Source organism: Mus caroli, chromosome 10 (assembly GCF_900094665.2).
Source record: "Mus caroli chromosome 10, CAROLI_EIJ_v1.1, whole genome shotgun sequence".
Taxonomy (NCBI): Eukaryota; Metazoa; Chordata; class Mammalia; order Rodentia; family Muridae; genus Mus; species Mus caroli.
Genome location: NC_034579.1, coordinates 119358800 through 119375639, shown reverse-complemented (window position 1 = coordinate 119375639; position 16840 = coordinate 119358800). Strand labels below are relative to the sequence as shown.

Below are 16840 nucleotides of genomic sequence, written 5' to 3'. Positions count from 1 at the left end.
AAAAAAAAAAAGAAGGCAAAGGAAGGTGGCACCCAAGAGGGGGAGCCCAGCTGGACGACAGGCCTGGAGGAGAGGAGGGGGAGGAGCTAGACCTTGAGACGTTCCCCACTGTTGCTCTCCGGGCCATTCCACTGGATGATGACCATCCCAAGGTCCAGCAGGAAGACATCGCCTCGGTTAAAGCTGTCCCAGCTCATTTCCACCTGTGTGTGAGCAGTCAGAGCGGTTTGGGGCAGTCTTAGGTGCCAGGGTGGGAGCACCGGGCACCCAGGACACTCACGTGTGGGACTCACCTCCGTGGCTTGGATGTTTCTTTTCCCCTTTACATGTAGCAGCCTCTTCACATCATAGGTGTTGGTCTCCACGTGCTTCATCCCAGAGGCTACACCCCCCTTTTTATAGCTGAGGGGACATTGATCCAGTTATTTGTCCTATGCCTGCTACAGCGCTAGGTTCTGGGAAGACTACTGAGAATTACAGTAGTAACATACAGACATCTGCCTGCCTCTGTCTACATTGCTTATAATAACAAACGAGCAAAGTAGACAGACACTGCACCTGCTGCCCCAAGGATAGGCCTGTGACTAGGGGCCGAGGCGGGCTTTCCTGAAGGGACATGTGAGCTGAGATTTTATGAGAAGTCCCACAGATGAGAGTAGTGCAGCAGGCAGAAGGAACCCCATAGATTGGGATTATAGGCAAGAGCCCCAGCTGGACCTCATGTGTGGTGTCTGTGCACCGCAGCGCCTACGTGTGACCTCCCAGAACTCTCCCTGCCTCCTTATTCTGTGCAGTCTCACGTCCCTCTTTCATTCTAATAAAGCGTGTCCTGTCACCCGTGTGCACGACTTTCAGAAACAGAGATTGTCTGTGTCTTTGTTCATGTGTGCTAGGTGAGGCTTGCCACTGACTCACAGACACCTACATTGACCACAGCCTCCTCCCACCGCTAAAGCAGTCAGGAACACCCTGGATCATGGGTCCTTACAGGCCTGTGTGTGTGAGAGGTTGTTCTGAGAGATGGGGTTCACAATTTATAGTCCCAGCACGCTCCAGAACGCAGTACTGTCCCTCACTGCCTCGTATGGCTCCTCACAGCCCGCCCAGCCCTCTGTCCCACCCCACTCTGATTTGCACTGCTCCCGATCGAGCAAGGCGATGGCTTTGCTTTGCTTTGCATCTCTCAGGTTACTTCAAAGGCCCTTTAGTTTCCTCTCCTGGGAACTGTTGTATCTGTCTCCACTCTGTGCGTAGCTACTCACATGATGCCCTGCTTGAAGTAGCCACGGAAGATGTCGGACTCGTGGTACTGGACCTCACGGTGCTGCACCGGGCTGCCTCCCAGGTAGTCATCCAGCTGTGTGGTATAGATGGCCGCGCAGCTCTGCTCGTCCTGGGAGGAGTCCTTCCCGATCCAAAAGTGGATGTTCTGGGAGAGAAGGCTGCCCACTCTCCGGGTCTGGGATGTAGCCAGAGGGGCAGGGTCAGGTCTAGGCTCACCTCTGCTATCCTGCTGACTTCTCTGGTGTGGGAAGGCTCCAGCATGCCCTGTGCTACGGGGCTTCAGGGCAAGGCCCCTTCACATGTGCAGCCCTTCTTTCTTTGTGCTCCAGCACGGCCCGTTTACAGGCGCGCTGAAGCTCTGGTAGCTCCGTTTCTTTCCCACATTTGGGGAAGCTGACCACTTGCTGTTTCTAAAGTGGGGAACCTTTCCCCAGTTGGATTTCAGGCTCTGTCTGAAGGGCCCCCGCACTCACAGAACTGCACATCTTTCAGCACTGTGTGTGTGATAGTATTCATCCAGTAGAACGAGCAAAAGGTTATTTAAAAAACAACAACAACAACAACAACAACAAAACAGGTTATTGCATAGCCCAAGCTAGTCAAAACTTATTGAGGCAGGCCTCCAACCTCCTAATCTCTCTAGTTCCAACTCTCAAGTGCTGGGATCATAGGTGTGTGCCACTAGGCTCCATTCTTTGGTTTTAGGAGACTGAATGTTTGCCTGTAGCCCAGGCTGACCTTGAAGTTGGTCTTCCTGAGTGTTATGACTGGTATACTGTCTATCCTGTCAACTTGTCGTCACAAGCTGGAGTTATCTGGGAGGAAGAATGTGGATTAAGAAAAAATGCCTCCATCAGATGGCCCAGGGGTACGTTTGTAGTGCGTTTTCCTGATCCACGACGGATGGGCAGGTGGTCCTCGGGTATATTTTAAAAAACCACAAGAGCCGGGCAGTGGTGGCTCACGCCTTTAATCCCAGCACTTGAGGCAGAGGCAGAGGCAGAGGGGCAGAGGGGCAGAGGCCAGCCTGGTCTACAGACTGAGTTCCAAGACAGTCAGGGCTACACAGAGAAACCCTGTCTCGGGGGGGGGGGGGGCTTGGCAAGCCACAGGAAGCAAGCCAGTAAGCAGCATTGCTCTGTGGGCTCTGCTTCAGTTTCTGCCTCCAGGTTTCTGCCTTGAGCTCCTGGCCTGACTTTCCTCAGCGACATAAGATGAATGAATCTCAGGATGCTTTTGCTCAGGGCATTTGTCACAGCAATGGAAACTATCGTACCTAAGGCACAGTGAGCACTTTGTGGCCAAAGTCAGGCTGCATGTTTGTCTGGCCTTCTGAACACTTTAGTGTATGGCTGGGACCCTGGGATGTGTGTGCTGTGTGTGTATGGTATGTGTGTGGGTGTGTGGACAGCTTACACCCAGGAGAAGGGTTGGACTGAGGGCCCCAGGCCCACCATCTGACACACACACAATCACAACCCAGGCCTGAAGGTGGCCCTTGTCCGACAATGTAAAGAAGAGTCTACACAGACAATGCAAACCCCACCACTTTCACCGTGGGAGCTGTCTACAGCCTGGGAGCTGAGGGGAGAACACAGCTGTGGAGGACATCGCTCACCGAGAGGACGATGTAGCAGTCTCCCTCGTAGAAGTTGCCGTGAGCACTCAGGGGCACCAGCGCCAGCTCCATTTTCTAGAAGGATTAGCAGAGTATGCAGCTGTGTCCCTCGCTCCTGCCTTCCCCACAGACTCCCTCTCCTGTCACCCGCACAGGTAGTGGAGGAACCATCTCCCTATCTTTACAGGCAAGCTGTGGCGCGGGACAGGAGCACTGTTCTGGCTTCTAGGAGCATTCTGGGTCTGAGTGTTCTGTGTCCTTCCCCATAGCCTCCCCCTTGGTCTCATTCACAGTACCCTGGGGAGGCTTGTGAGCCCCCAACGCCCACAGCAGGGGAAGGAGTTGGGTGTAACAGCCAAGTAACCCTCATTGGAGCTGTGTGGATTGTCCAGGCAGGAGAGCAGGCAGACGGCATAGAGAACGCCAGCGGCGTGTGATGCTCCAAGGCTGAGGGTCCCACGGTCACAGTCTCGGTTGTGGGGCCCTGATTTGCTCATACAAGGAAGATGGTTCACACGGCCTCAGATACAAATGATACTTTCTCTGTTCAAGTGAAGCAAACCCGTTGCCATCTTTGTGTATGTTCTATGTAAAACCCGGATGTTAGGTGTGAAAATATTAAATACGCTTCGTGAGTCCAGGTTGGTGCCTGTCCCTTCCTTTCTTCCTTACACTTACTGTGTGCTACACGGTACGTGTAAATGTCAGAGAAACTCGGTGTTGGTTCCCTTCTTCCACCATGTGGGCCCCAGGGCTTGCACTTAGTCAGCAGGCTTGGCTGCACACATCCATCTCCCTCTGGCCAGCCCTTCCTATTCATTCTGAAGTGAGTGAGGAGACTCCACAAGCCTTGAGAGCTCGTGGCTCACACTTTGGAACTGAGCAGGGTAAAGGGAAATGTTACCTGTGGGGTTCAGGCTGCAACAACTGACTAGGCAGAGGTGCAAATGTCCTAGTATCTGGTAGGTCCACCCAGACCAGAGCGCAGAGCCACCCTCGAGACCAAGGCCACACAGGATAAAGAGACGAGCAGTGCCCGTCTGAACAGCATGTCCCATCCCAAAGCTGGTAGGAACCAGACATGTTCTGACCAGCAGCCAAGAGTCTTCGGTTAAGGGACCTGTCTTTCTGAGATGTTTATTGGGAGTGTAGACTCACCAACCAGATGCCCGGATGAAGGACAAGGTTGGTTCTGCTTGGGGGCCTGCACTGAGTCACTGGGAGGTTCAAGGTTGGGGAAGCCTGCCCTCTGATGCTGACCTTCTGTAGCCACTGGTTCAGATCCCAGTGGTCAGGGTGGGTGTGGCTCCCACTCGGCTCACCTCAATTCTCCATGTGATGATCCCGGGGTCGTTGCTCACAGCCCTGAAGGCACTGCTCAGAGACATAGTGTCTGTCTTCCTGGAACCGAAACATCACAAAGCCCGGGTGATGCTATTCACAGTGAACAGGGAGCCATTGCTTCTCCCAAGACACTTCCCTGTCTCGTCAGCCACCACACCGCATCCCCATTCGGTATATCACCATGCTACCACCACACTATTTCACCACGGCAGCTCAAGTTCACACAGTGACCTGGCTGGGCCGTCCTGCTTGAAAGGCTTGTCTCCCACCTGCTGTCACCTTGGTCAAGAGCTCTGGGCCATAGGAATGACACATTTCCTTTAAGATATACACATGCATGTTGGTGTGTTAAATTCTGTGGAGCTGGAGTGACAGGCGGTCATGAGTCACCAGAAGTAGGTGCTGGGCCAGTATGTGCCATCTCTCTATGGGCGAGGAGGAGGGGCGGCAGGAAGGGCAACACATATTCCAGAGTGTGACATTGTCACGCCCATGTTGACCCACTGCCCACAGTGGCTCATTTTCAGGAAGTGGCCATCTCCCTGTCACCTGTGGTACAGATGAGGCTTAGAGAGATTGTAGATAATCTGTCAATAGACACGCTAGCATGGGCACCAGAGCTGAGTTTTTTTGGTTTCATTTTGTTTTACTTTTTTCAAGAAAGGGTCCCTGAGACCCTGGCCATGCTGGAACTCATTCTGTAGATAAGGCTGGCCCTGAACTCAAGGAGATCCCCCTGTCTCTGCCTCCCAAGATCTGGAATTAAAGACATGATCCACCACTACCTGGCATATTTTATTTTATCAGCACAGGATCTATCCACGTAGCCCAGGCTGGTCGTACACTCCTCTGCCTTAGCTGCCTTAGCCTCCTGAGTGCCAGCGTTACAGGCTTCTGCCACCAGACCTAGGTCCATCCCTTTTATTTTCTTTCACACCTGTCTGTGTTTTAGCCATGTTTTCATGCTGTAGCCTTCCCAAAACTAAGTTCAGTTGCTCACAGAGAGGAAATCCAGACAGAAAAAGTATTTCCAAATGAAGCCCCTCCTCTCAATTCTTGAACTCCTCTTCCCAGATGCCTGGCAAGACCTTGTCACCCCCACCTGCTCTTGGCTATCACTTTTAACTTTGCAAAGCGTCCTACAACAGTAACCACCCTTTCTCATGACTAATACATGAACTGGTCTTGCAGAAGAAAGGGGAAGGTACAATGCCTGTGCCTAGGACAAAGAGCTGAGTGTGTCAGCAAGGAAAATGGGTGCAGGCCTCCCTGCCTGTCCCACGCAGACCCCAGCTTCTCTAGAAGGCTTGTCCTCAGGGAGCTTAGAGGTTCTCAGCACCCATAGAGCTGAATAAGGCCATGGAGGGAAGTGGTAAGAGGACTATGGGGACCTTACGCTGGTCACAGTAGTCAGCACTTGGCTGGGGTTAACACACGGTGACCCAGTAAGTCTGCGAACATGTCTCTTCTCAAGTCCTACCCTCAGGGAGACTGAGCTCTCACAGTATGCCAAGTGATCACTAGGTTGGCTTCTCCTAAGACTTAAAGATGGGATGGTTGGATTTACGCGAGATTAAAAGACAGAATCGTCCCGGGGGGTGGGGGTGGGGGGAGATTGTGTGGATGTTTGATAGTTGGTGATATACAGGATTTGTTAAGTGTGGCATGTCTGGGGATGGGGCATTGTTCAAATGGTAGACGTCTGTTATCCCCAGCAAGGCCCCACCCCTAAAAGAAAAAAAGGGTCTGACTCCACCGACCATTCTTCTCTTGAGCTCTAACCGGGTTTGGAGAGGATGTACCACCAAAGAGCCAGGCCCTTTGTGTGCTGCCGGCAGTAGACTGAAGCAGAGCCGTGGTGCGGAACTGCCAATGTTTGAGGATTTAATTTGATAACTTGTGCTGCCCCACCCTGCACAGCTCAGAACCACCAGGAAATAGTCAGCTTTCCTTCAGGCCAAGTTTTCTCACTTTTAAGTCTAATGCGTGACCCACCCAGGAAAGGGAACCAGAGCTGACACAGTCCTGGTTATCGGTAAAGCCTAACCAGCCACCTTAGCACGGTGAATCCGAGCCCCCAGTGCAGTCCCATGTCCCCCATGGAACTTCAGAATCCAGGAGCTGATTAGAGACCCAAGATTCAGGAAATGCCACACCCAGAAAGCCCAGTTCCATCTATCCACATCAAAGTCCCCCAAAGCTGGGTCTGTTTGTCTTCCCAAGCCGTAACCACCAGCACTTTGGAGTACCGAGAGCTACAAAGATCACAGGCACGGGGTATGGTCTGGGGATTCCAGGTAGCTTGTAACCTACTGGGGTTTAAACTTCTCTTGCCCCACAGTGGAACAGATGAGAGGGGTCTTGTTACCCCAAATCCCTGAGCCTCAAGAATGTGGCCCAACTTAGTCAGTGGGATCTACAGGTTCTCTCAGTGTGAAGTTTCCAAAGCTTCATCCCAAAAGACAAAAGCCAGGGAAGGTATGACTCTTGTCCCTTCTTCACCTTTGGCCTCATCCACACTCAGCATTTGGCTGACAAGGACACACAGAGTAGACCTACCTGACCCTCTGTCCTCCAACGTCCGGCAAAGCAGCAGGTGAAGTACTGATGAGGTATCCCAAAGCAGCCCGTCCTGAAGCCTGTTTCAGCAATGGCCGCACAGCACAGACACTGGGTTATATTTGCTTGTGTTTGCATCATAACCACATTTTCCTAGCTCTGGCCAATCACAGCCAACCTAGCCCTGGGCTTGACTTATTCAAACCAGAGAGGAAAGCTTTATCTGCTCCTATGCAAAACAGCAAAAAACAAGAAGAGCAGACTTCTAAAGGCTTCTTTTAACTCCAGCTCCACACCCTGGTCTATTGATTTTTTTTAAAGTGCACTGTCCATCAATAATTCAGTGAGGGAGGATATGAATTTGCCATATTGTAGATATGAACGTATTATGCTGATGACAGGAGACTGGCTAGAGCTCCCCTACTGTGTGCCTGGACGTTCAGGACTGCGAGATGATTCTGGGCGATTCTGTGGTGTCGGGAAAGCTTTTGTTACTTGGAGTCTGTACAAGTCATCCTACTATGTGCCCAGAAACCATGCTGGGCTCTGAATCTCAAGGCTTCTGCTTGGCAGCATCAAGAGCACACGCAGGAGCCTCCAATTCCCCCAGGGCTTCAGTCTTTACCCCAGTCAATAGCACAGCCAGCACACGCTTGCTAAGTCCCTGGGGGAGAGGGAGTTGGTTCCAACCCAGGCCAGAGAGGAGCCGATGCACTCCCAGCCTCTGTAACCTTGGTCAGAATCCCAGCGTTTATTCTGCTGGGATCATCATTTCAGGACCACAGAGGTCATGCAGGGAGAACAGTGTCCACCGAGTGTCTGGTCAGTGGAATGAAAGGAAAGCAGCTCCCAGTCCTGCACAGGTTTGTAAACCAGCCTTTATTAACAATTGTAATACAAATATTCCAAAAATATAAACAGACTCTTAATGGCATCCTACAGTTCAAGTTTTTGAATACAACAAATATATCAAATCATGAAGCAAGGTGGCCAAGGATCCCATAGCCTGGTCACAGTGGGAAGCAGACCCCTCCCCTCCAAATGGCATCATGGGAACAGACAGATTTGGGGTGATGACAGGCGTGGAGAACCACCAGCTTACGGTGCAGGGCAGTTCTGGGAGCTGACCCCGCACTAAAGGATGGGCTCCCCTGGATATAGACTTATCGATGTTTTCTAGAAAGAGGGGCTGGGGATGTAGCTTAGTTGGGAGTGTGTGCCTGACACGCCCTGGGTTGTCCCCAGCCCCTCATAAGCCAGCAAGGTGATCATACCTGTAACCCCAGCACTCAGGAGGAGGAGGAGGCAGGAGACCAGCTCAAGATCATTCTTGGCTAAACAGGAGTTCAAACCCGTTTGGAATTCATCAAACCGTGTGTGTGTGTGTGTGTGTGTGTGTGTGTGTGTGTGTGTAGGGAGAACTAGGCTATTTTTAAAAAAGGAGTAGCTGTGGTTAAGTAGCCCAAAGAGGGAAACAGCTCACCATTCTCACTTAGCCAGGCCGACACACTGGATGCAGGACAGCACAAACAGGCCACACCACCAAGAGGCCTCTGGAAAGAGCAGGACATGGACCTGCAAGGGACCAATCTCCCAGGAATGGTTGCTGTGAGGGTCCCATGCTTTTAGTACAAAGCTTTTCTGAGCCACTGTTAACAGAGGGGGTTATACAATTATACAAAAATCTTTGGGAGGGAGTGAGACAGGTCCCTGGTTAAACGAAGGCAAATTCACTCAACTTCTTTAATTAGGGACCCATGGGCCTACAGTGTCCCCTCTACAATGTGCAGAGTGGAAACCCTTACCTGGCCCTTTATCAAACTGGTCCTGTGTCCAAAGCTCCCCCTATAAGAGGGACAGGAACATCAGGCTTTTGATGAGAAGCCCAATCAGACACACACTGTGTCCCTGAAGAGGCACCGTAAAGAGCTGAACCTGGCAGGGGCAGATTCCTAGCATGGCTTTGAGTGGATGCTGACACCTGGTCCGGTGGTCTCCTGACTCCTGAAGACCAGTTTGCACTGGGGCAGCTGGGCTGGTGGCAGTGGAGCAAGGGCTTCAGGAGGCACTGGCTCCTCTCCTCCCCAGTATCACTTTGCTCCTAAAACATGGAACTAGCACAGGGATAGCAAGAGACAACATCTAGCTGACTCCGGGCCACCATGACAGATCCTGTCTAGTTTTGGGAAGAGAGGAGTTGATATGGCATCTCGGTAGCAGACTGCAGGTGGTAAGAGGATTCTGGTGGCAGTCAGGCCTAGAGAGCTGGGGTTTCATGGAGAAGTAACGGGGCTCCCATGAAGCCACACCGGGCTTTGGTCACAGGTAAAGCATGGAGAACCAATAAGCCAGAAAGGGACCTTAATCAACTCTGAGGCTCTTATTGCTTAGTCAAGATCAGCCCTCAGAGTTTTGTGAGAAGACCCCTCCTGCAGTATTGGGATGCCAATGAGACCAGGGCCTGGACCTGAAGCCACAGCCAAGCTCCCATGTTCCTGGCTAGCACCTGCAGCCCTCAGCTCACCTTGGGAGGACCCTACAGACACCAGCAAATGAGGCTGGGGACATGGCATATGTTTGTCACAGAAGTGAAAGCCAAGGCTCCATAGCCTCGGGCCCAGGAAGAAGTCTGCAGAATGCTGGAGGAATGCCAGCCAGCCTCCACTCACACCACCACGCGCCTCCACCAGGCTTTCTCAAACCCCAGGCAGGACCTCCTCATGTGTGGAAACTAGAAAATATTGACTCCTGAGTGGGAGGTAACCACACCTGAACCAACCCACAAACACTCACCAGCCTCCAGGGGAAGCAGAGATGGGGTAGGAACTCCCACCCACCTCAGAGGGAGGCAGGGAGTGCGGAGAATCCTACCCAACCCTGGGCAGGACTCAGTTAAGGCAGTGATGCTGAGGTGGAGGCTCCTCAGGGGCCCCTTGTGTTCCCAATGTTAGCTTTCCACTCTGTGACTGACATTTAAAGCAACAGGACTGACAGCTCAGAGCTGCCCAGAGCACAGGGCTGTGAGGACCTCACTCAGTCCTATAACGAGAAGCAGGAGGCATTTGGCAAATCAAGTAAGAGCAACACCTGGGACAACCAATCAATTAAGTACAACCTGGGAAAGTCCTTCTCCCAAGCCCCTGGAGAGGAAGAGAAACAGCCAAGAAGGATAAAGGCCGGAACAGATGAGAGCTGGCCAGGGTGGGGCACTGGGGAAGACACACAGAACAGACGAGACCTGGCCAGGGCGGGACACCAGGAAGACACAGAGGGAGAGCCAAGCCCTCCCCAGCCTTTGGAGCTAATGTCCTTGCATCAGCTAGCACAGAACCCCTGAAGAGCACTTTTGGGATCTACATGCAAGGAGACAGACATCTTGCATTGAACATTTGCATTTTCCTTGTACCCCAGCGCTTCCCACACGAACCTCAGGCCCAGGACTGGAGCTCGGGCGAATACAAACCACTCCAAGTTTAGAAAGAGAATTTTAAGAGTTAAAAGAACAGAAATCAGCTATATGTCCTCCTCCAGGGCAGAGAGAAGACCTCCTTTCCCATGGGAGTAGGACTATGGCTTGGGAGTGAGAAGGCTGGCCTGGCACTGGAGCCCGGGTACATAGAAGTGCCCATGGCAGGCATTCTTGCTGGAGCCAGGTGTAGCCCGTAGGACACAGAACCTGGTGGGTCTGCGAACATGCTCTCATATTCCCAAACATGTCTGCAGCTGCTGGCTAGGTTTCTGTGTTTTCTGAAAGATGTGTGTCTGGGCATCCAAAGCAGCCTCTGGCCTCTCCCTTCTCCTTGGCACAGGTCTTGTGATGCTGAGGGAAAGCCATGGTTTGGTGAGGGAGCCTACAATAGTTTTCATGGCTGTAAAGCTCAGTAGCTCACAGCATAGCAGGAAAAGAGACAAATGACTTGGGTTGAGTCTTGATCTTTCAGCTTCTCCCCCTACTGCACAACTGGGCACCCAGGACCATAGTTTACCGGACGGGCACATGCACACACACACACCCACACAACCACCTGGGAACTGAGCACAGGGTGCAGAGAGCTCTGGGGTCTTGGTCTGACTTCCTGCTCTGCGTGTGACCTGCCTACAGCTTTTGTCCCACACGCCCTGGCTACTTGCAGACCCTGTCAGTGAGGCTGACCACAAAGGCACAGTGTAGCAGAGTCCCCTGTTGGGATGGCCGTTTCTTGGAGCAGGAAGGCTAAGGGGCCCGCAGCTGCCCAAGGCTGGTGTAGACGTCATCTGTCCCACTTAGCTCCTCGAAGACTGGAATCAGGTTCAGTAACTCTGTATCTGCCATGTCATCAAACCAGGACTGCACGGGCACCTGGGGCAGGAAAAAGTGACATTATCTGACGTTTCCTTTCCTTTCCAGTGCCACTGGAGGCTGCTGGGCCACACAGGGGTTGTGGGACTCCTCTGATAAAGCCCACGGGCCCACCCTGCAGTCACCCCAGTCCCTGATGCGAGCACTCACTGCATTTTCTGGGTGGAAGATGTAAGATGCAGGGGAGTTGTCCAGGATGACAGTTTTCCTCAGGTCCCTTCCCAGGCGGCTGAGGTCCTTGACATAGCAGCCCTGGTGGAACACACAAGCCTCTCGGAACAGGCGGGCCCGGAACACCCCGCACCGGTCCAGGAGATCAGTCACAGGGTCAGCATACTGGAAAAGAAAGAGAAGCTTTAGCCTAGGTTCAGGGCTGGGTCTCCCCTGCCTTCTGCCCCTCCTGCAGTCAGGTACCTTGGCCAAGCTGGCAGTGAAGAGAACACATTCGAAGAGCTCCCCCATCCGTCTCAGGAACTCATCGACATAAGGCCTCTTGAGCACATACACCTGGGAGACAGAGTGGATTGCTGCAGGAACCCCACAAGGCCAAGGACACAGCACTGGCTCTGCCTGTGCACTGACAGAAAAGCAAGCAGGCCTAGATACCCAGGTCAAGACACTGAGACCTCTGGCCCACCATGGACAGCTCCACCAGGTTACCAGGCTTCTGCTGCCTCAACAGGCCCAACCCTAACCCAGCAGGAAGAAACGCACTTCCAGGAGCCATCTTCATTGAGGGCAGACCATGCGCTGCCTCCAGAAACAAGTAATCAAGAACAGGCCTCACGGACGGACACAGCCTATCCTGGATTACTTGAATCCAGCCGCAGCCTCCACAGTAGCCTTCTGTACGGGATTCCGGCAGGACGGCCTGTGCAGGTCCCATCTGGCAAGAACCACAAGCTTCCTCAAACACACACCCTCATAGGTTTCTGTGCACACACAACACCAGCTCCAAGGACTTGCTTGCTTTTAAGGGTTCTTCAACTAACTCGCCACCCAGTCTACGATCTGCTGCTTCTTTCTTTCTTACTTCATTCAGCCTGCACAAGTGTTCCTTAGGCCCACTCACTCACTTCCTTAAAGCAGCACAGGGTGTGCCCACCCCAGTCCCTCCTAGCCCACATCAGCACCCACTGAGCAGAGCCCTCCCATTTAGCAGCAGAACCCCTCCATGCAGCTGCAAATGCATCTACCCATCAACCACCCACTCCTTAAGCCTCACAAACAAGCCCCTTCCTCACCAAGCATTGCTCTCCTCCCAGGCTCTCCTCAGATCCACACGGCAGGCAGCCCTCTCACTCAGGCCCCTTCTGCCCATGCCAGGGCCCCATACATTCTGTACATTTCTATTTCCTCAACTAGACAGCAGGGGGTGATGGGCGGAGTAAAGAGCCACAGCTTCGAGGCTCTGTAAAGGGGCAGAGGGCTGCCATGACAAACCCAGGACAGTCTCAAGCTGAACTGTCTCATCTGTGAAACAGGTCTCACGCTTGCTAGGATGTCTGCATCACTGTCTCCATCCCTCCCTTGGGCCGACCAGCATGCCTCTGGGCACATGGTCTCTCACCAATGCCTCGTGGTCCTTACTTAACCCCAGGCAGCAGGGTGTACACGACAGAGCCTGGACTCTGCCACTCTGACAGATGCATATGGAGCACTTACAGAAACCAGTGTAGAGGTCAGAAAGGTGTCATAGGAGGGGCCTGGGCCAGGGAAGACACATTCAGTAGCTCTTCACCAGAGGGCACAGGAGCAAATCCTAACAGCCCTGCACACAGAGCAAGGCTCGCCTGGTCTAAGCATGGACTGCATGGGCTGGACAGCACATGCTCTTCCAGAGGACCTGGGTTCAATTCCCAGCACCCACTGGCAGCTCACAACTATAACTCTAGCTCCAGGGGATCCGACACCCTCACACAGACACACACGCAGGCAAAACCACCAATGCACATTTAAAAAGCCACAGTGATGGCTAGGACTATGATGTGAAAATGCCAGGGGCTACACACAGTGGTGAAGGCCTTTAACTCCAGCCCTCTGTGAGCTCCAAGTCAGCTAGAATTAAATAAAGAGACCCTATCCTGGGCTGGAGAGATGGCTCAGTGGTTAAGAGCACTGACTGCTCTTCCGAGGTCCTGAGTTCAAATCCCAGCAACCACGTGGTGGCTCACAACCATCTATAATGGAATCCAATGCCCTCTTCTGGTGTGTCTGAATACAGTTAAGTGTACTCATATACATAAAACAACTAATTCTTTAAAAATATTTTTTAAAAAAGCCAACAGTTCTTGCAAACAGTCTGACTATACAGAGACAGGAGTGTTGGCTAGAGGGAGATAAACAGTCTGACTATACAGAGACAGGAGTGTTGGCTAGAGGGAGATATGGACGATCTGGAGACAAACCATCAACAAACATGGAAGCTGATGATAAACAAGTCAAGAGGCAGTTTCCCTTTGAGGCAGGGTATATGCTGGCAAACAGCTCACCTGGTGCGTGGTCCCCTCAATCTCTACAGGCACTATGAAGTCAGCATTGTTGATTGGCTAGAAGGCGGAAGTGCACAGTGTCAGCAGACAGGAAACTCTACCCGTTGGAGACAGCCCGCTGAGCAGTTCTTAGCCAGCACAGGGCAAAAAGTATCACATCTTTTCAGGTTTCCCTTCTCCTTCATCCACCCATCCACCCTACCCGCCAAATTCTACCTGAGGTAAGTTTCAGGGCTTTTATTTTGAGATAGGGTCTCTCTACATAGTCTGGGCTAGCCTTCACCTCCTGATTTCATGAGCTACGCACACAGGCATGCATGCCTGGCTCTTTGGGCTAGCCGTGTTCACCTCCTGTTTCCCTGAGCTATGATACAGGCATGCATGCCTGGCTCTTACTGGGCAACTCATGTTATTCTGGAACTTGTGATTTCCCTGCCTCAGTTTCCCAAGCACAGGGACTGTGGAAGTTCCCGTTGCACCCAACTTAAGGCTTTCTTGAGTTAAACATACCCGCCAGGAAAACCAGATAATGCTTACCTACCTTTTCCACGGTAAGTAGAGACAGACACAGCATTTAGGGGGGTGATGTGTGTGTGCGCGCGCTCGCGTGCGTGTGTGCCTTAATCTCTTCAGTTTGGCCTCTGGGTATCTGTGACTCTAGGGAAGCCGACAGCCTGTCCTGTCCCTGTCATTTCCACGTTCATCTGCCCACCTTACTGACCTGCTGTGCGGCTCACACAGGCCCAAGGGAAGGGTGCCACACTGACTCACCTTAAAGGAACTGTGCACAAGGGTTTCATCCAGGTCAATGACCACGCAGATCCTGCCTTGATCTTGCTCTGTCACCTCGGGGAGCAGGCAGGTTCCAGGGATCTAAAAGCAGAGCCAGGCTGCTGAGCTGTGCCCAACAAGAAGTAAGCCCAATCTCCCCTCAGCACAACACTGGGAAGAGCCAAGCTGCCTGCAGACAGTCATCAACGCAGGAAGGTCCTGCTTAAAAGCAGAGAACAGAGGCAGTGGGGTCTAAGGACTACTAAGGCTGTGGAAACATTTGGTGTCATTCTGGGATGGTAGGGAGTAGACAGCAGAGATGGGAAGAGGGTGTGTGCCTGTCCCCACAGCTTTACAGGGCCCTGGCAAATACTCAGCACAAAGAGTGGGGAGGTGCTCAGGACAGGAGAGTAACTGCTCTGCCTGCCTGCCAGGCTAGTCAGGGCCTACAGGGTCAGCCACCTCAACGCACCTGATAAAACTGGTACTGGAGACACTGGAGCAGATCGGACTGTGGGAGACAAAGGATGTGGTAAGTTAATTTATCAACTACAGCCTCTCTAAGCAAACCACTGCCTGTGATCTGCTCCCCGAGAACCCAGCCACCCACCACTCCCACAGGACAAGCATGGCCTTCCTGAGGAGCTGGTCAAGAGGGGAAGCCTCCTCTCCACACATGGGCACAGGCTCTCAGGGACTGAGGTTTGAGCTCCTTTCTGCAGGGCTAACCTCTTGCCCTCTCGGGGCATGCGCTGTACGGGGAGCGTGGAAACACTCTCCCACTCACGTGCCCATGAATGTGAAGGGGGATGGAGTCACAAAGGGACAACACCAAAAATGCTGTAAAAAGTACTAATGTCCTAATGTGAGCCTTAAAAAAACATCTAAGATCCCAGAACTTACAAAAACCTAAGATGTTATTTGAGCATGTATCTTTCAAAAATGGGCTGGTATTTCCCCATGGTAATATATGATCTTACATTTTGCTTTTGACTTACAAGTGGTTCATAGTAGCATAACAACAAATTGCTAGTAGGGTCTTTGTTTTGAAACAGGGTCTCACTACATAGCTCTGGCTGGCCCGACACTTGCTACGTACACCAGGGTGGCCTTAAACTCAGAGGGATCCACCTGCCTCCTGAATGCTGGGTTATTCAGAGCATGGCGTTTTTATGGCTCAGAGGCAGTTCTGGAAACAAGACAATAACAACCACAGGCTTCACAGCCAGATAATTGAGCCCCAACATCACCACTATCAACAATTAACATGTGGTTCACTTTCCACATCTGCAGGGCACCTTTCCGGGGTCCTGGAATCTGCAGTGTCGGGACAGCCATCCCCACAGATGATAAGTATCAAGAAGGAGACAGACTACTAAGGGAAAAGAGTTAAGGGCCTGTGGGCCAGGGACTTTCATGACACTAGACCAAGCCAAATATGTACCACGTCCCATCCTGCTGCTACCTTGGCGATGGTGTTGGCCTCCTCCTTGTGTGTGAGCTCAGTAGAAGAGCTTGACTGGACAACATGCTGTGTGTGGAAACAGCACAAGAGGGCCTTGAAGATGCTGCGGCCACGGGGCTTCTTAGGCGAGGACTTGGAGACTAGGCCTAGAGAAGAAAGGAAGGACAGATGGAGGCATTAGCTACAGGGACACTGTCGGTCTCCACATGTCCATACGCTCTCAAGTCTAGGTTTTGCGGGGGTACAGCACACACCTGCTGAACAGCCTCTGAGAGTGACACACACCATATATAGAGCACACACCTGCTAAAGAGCCATACATACTGACAATGGAGCGCGTGCACACACCCTTGAATAAGGACACAGTGAACCCCACTCTCTGGCTTGGGGAGATCTGAGCTGCCCAGGCTTCATTCTTCATGCTATGACAGGTCTCAAGGGGATCTCAAGGTAGGCCGGGTGTTCTGTGACCCAGCACCAGCACACTGCCATCAAAATGAGCTTCTGAGGTCCTACGTTCTCCTGACACAGGAGAGCAACTCGGTCCCCTGGAGTCAGTGGAGCCATGATTCAGATCAGTGTCGCTTCCCCAGACCCTGGATCAGCAACCACCATGCCTGACCAACCAAGTTCCATCCCACATGGGGGAAAGAACCATTTCCTATAAGCTTTCCTCATGTGTGCACAGAGGTAAGTGTGAGCATGCACCCTCATGTGCACACACAAAGCTGAAATCCCAAACCTCAGCTCCAGTTAGCTGACTGCATCTGAATCGTGTTTCCTTTTCATGATCTAGATGTTTGCCTTAATACTTCACTGCTCAGCTGGGCGTGGTGGCGCACGCCTTTAATCCCAGCACTCGGGAGGCAGAGGCAGGCGGATGTCTGAGTTCGAGGCCAGCCTGGTCTACAAAGTGAGTGCCAGGACAGCCAGGGCTACACAGAGAAACCCTGTCTCGAAAAAACAAA

The 16840-nt window shown here is 52.3% G+C and overlaps 2 protein-coding genes across 2 annotated transcripts in view; both read right to left on the bottom strand.

Annotated features, from left to right (window-relative positions):
- Nucleotides 1-7618, bottom strand: part of Avil (advillin) — a 20409-nt gene extending 12791 nt beyond the window's left edge. Inside the window, exons 1-6 of the mRNA XM_021174704.2 lie at nucleotides 6806-7618; nucleotides 4225-4303; nucleotides 2903-2977; nucleotides 1263-1459; nucleotides 294-402; nucleotides 93-203 (exon numbers count right to left, since the gene is read on the bottom strand). Of these exons, the coding sequence (XP_021030363.1) occupies nucleotides 93-203; nucleotides 294-402; nucleotides 1263-1459; nucleotides 2903-2977; nucleotides 4225-4290 (558 nt within the window). The 5' untranslated portion in view covers nucleotides 4291-4303; nucleotides 6806-7618. The remainder of the gene's footprint in view (nucleotides 1-92; nucleotides 204-293; nucleotides 403-1262; nucleotides 1460-2902; nucleotides 2978-4224; nucleotides 4304-6805) is intronic.
- Nucleotides 7619-7665: 47 nt separating this feature from the next.
- Ctdsp2 (CTD small phosphatase 2) overlaps nucleotides 7666-16840 on the bottom strand; it is a 20487-nt gene continuing 11312 nt past the window's right edge. The window contains exons 2-8 of the mRNA XM_021173887.2: nucleotides 15873-16018; nucleotides 14880-14918; nucleotides 14408-14509; nucleotides 13637-13693; nucleotides 11559-11651; nucleotides 11295-11480; nucleotides 7666-11144 (exon numbers count right to left, since the gene is read on the bottom strand). Coding sequence (XP_021029546.1) covers nucleotides 11019-11144; nucleotides 11295-11480; nucleotides 11559-11651; nucleotides 13637-13693; nucleotides 14408-14509; nucleotides 14880-14918; nucleotides 15873-16018 — 749 coding nt within the window. The 3' untranslated portion in view covers nucleotides 7666-11018. The remainder of the gene's footprint in view (nucleotides 11145-11294; nucleotides 11481-11558; nucleotides 11652-13636; nucleotides 13694-14407; nucleotides 14510-14879; nucleotides 14919-15872; nucleotides 16019-16840) is intronic.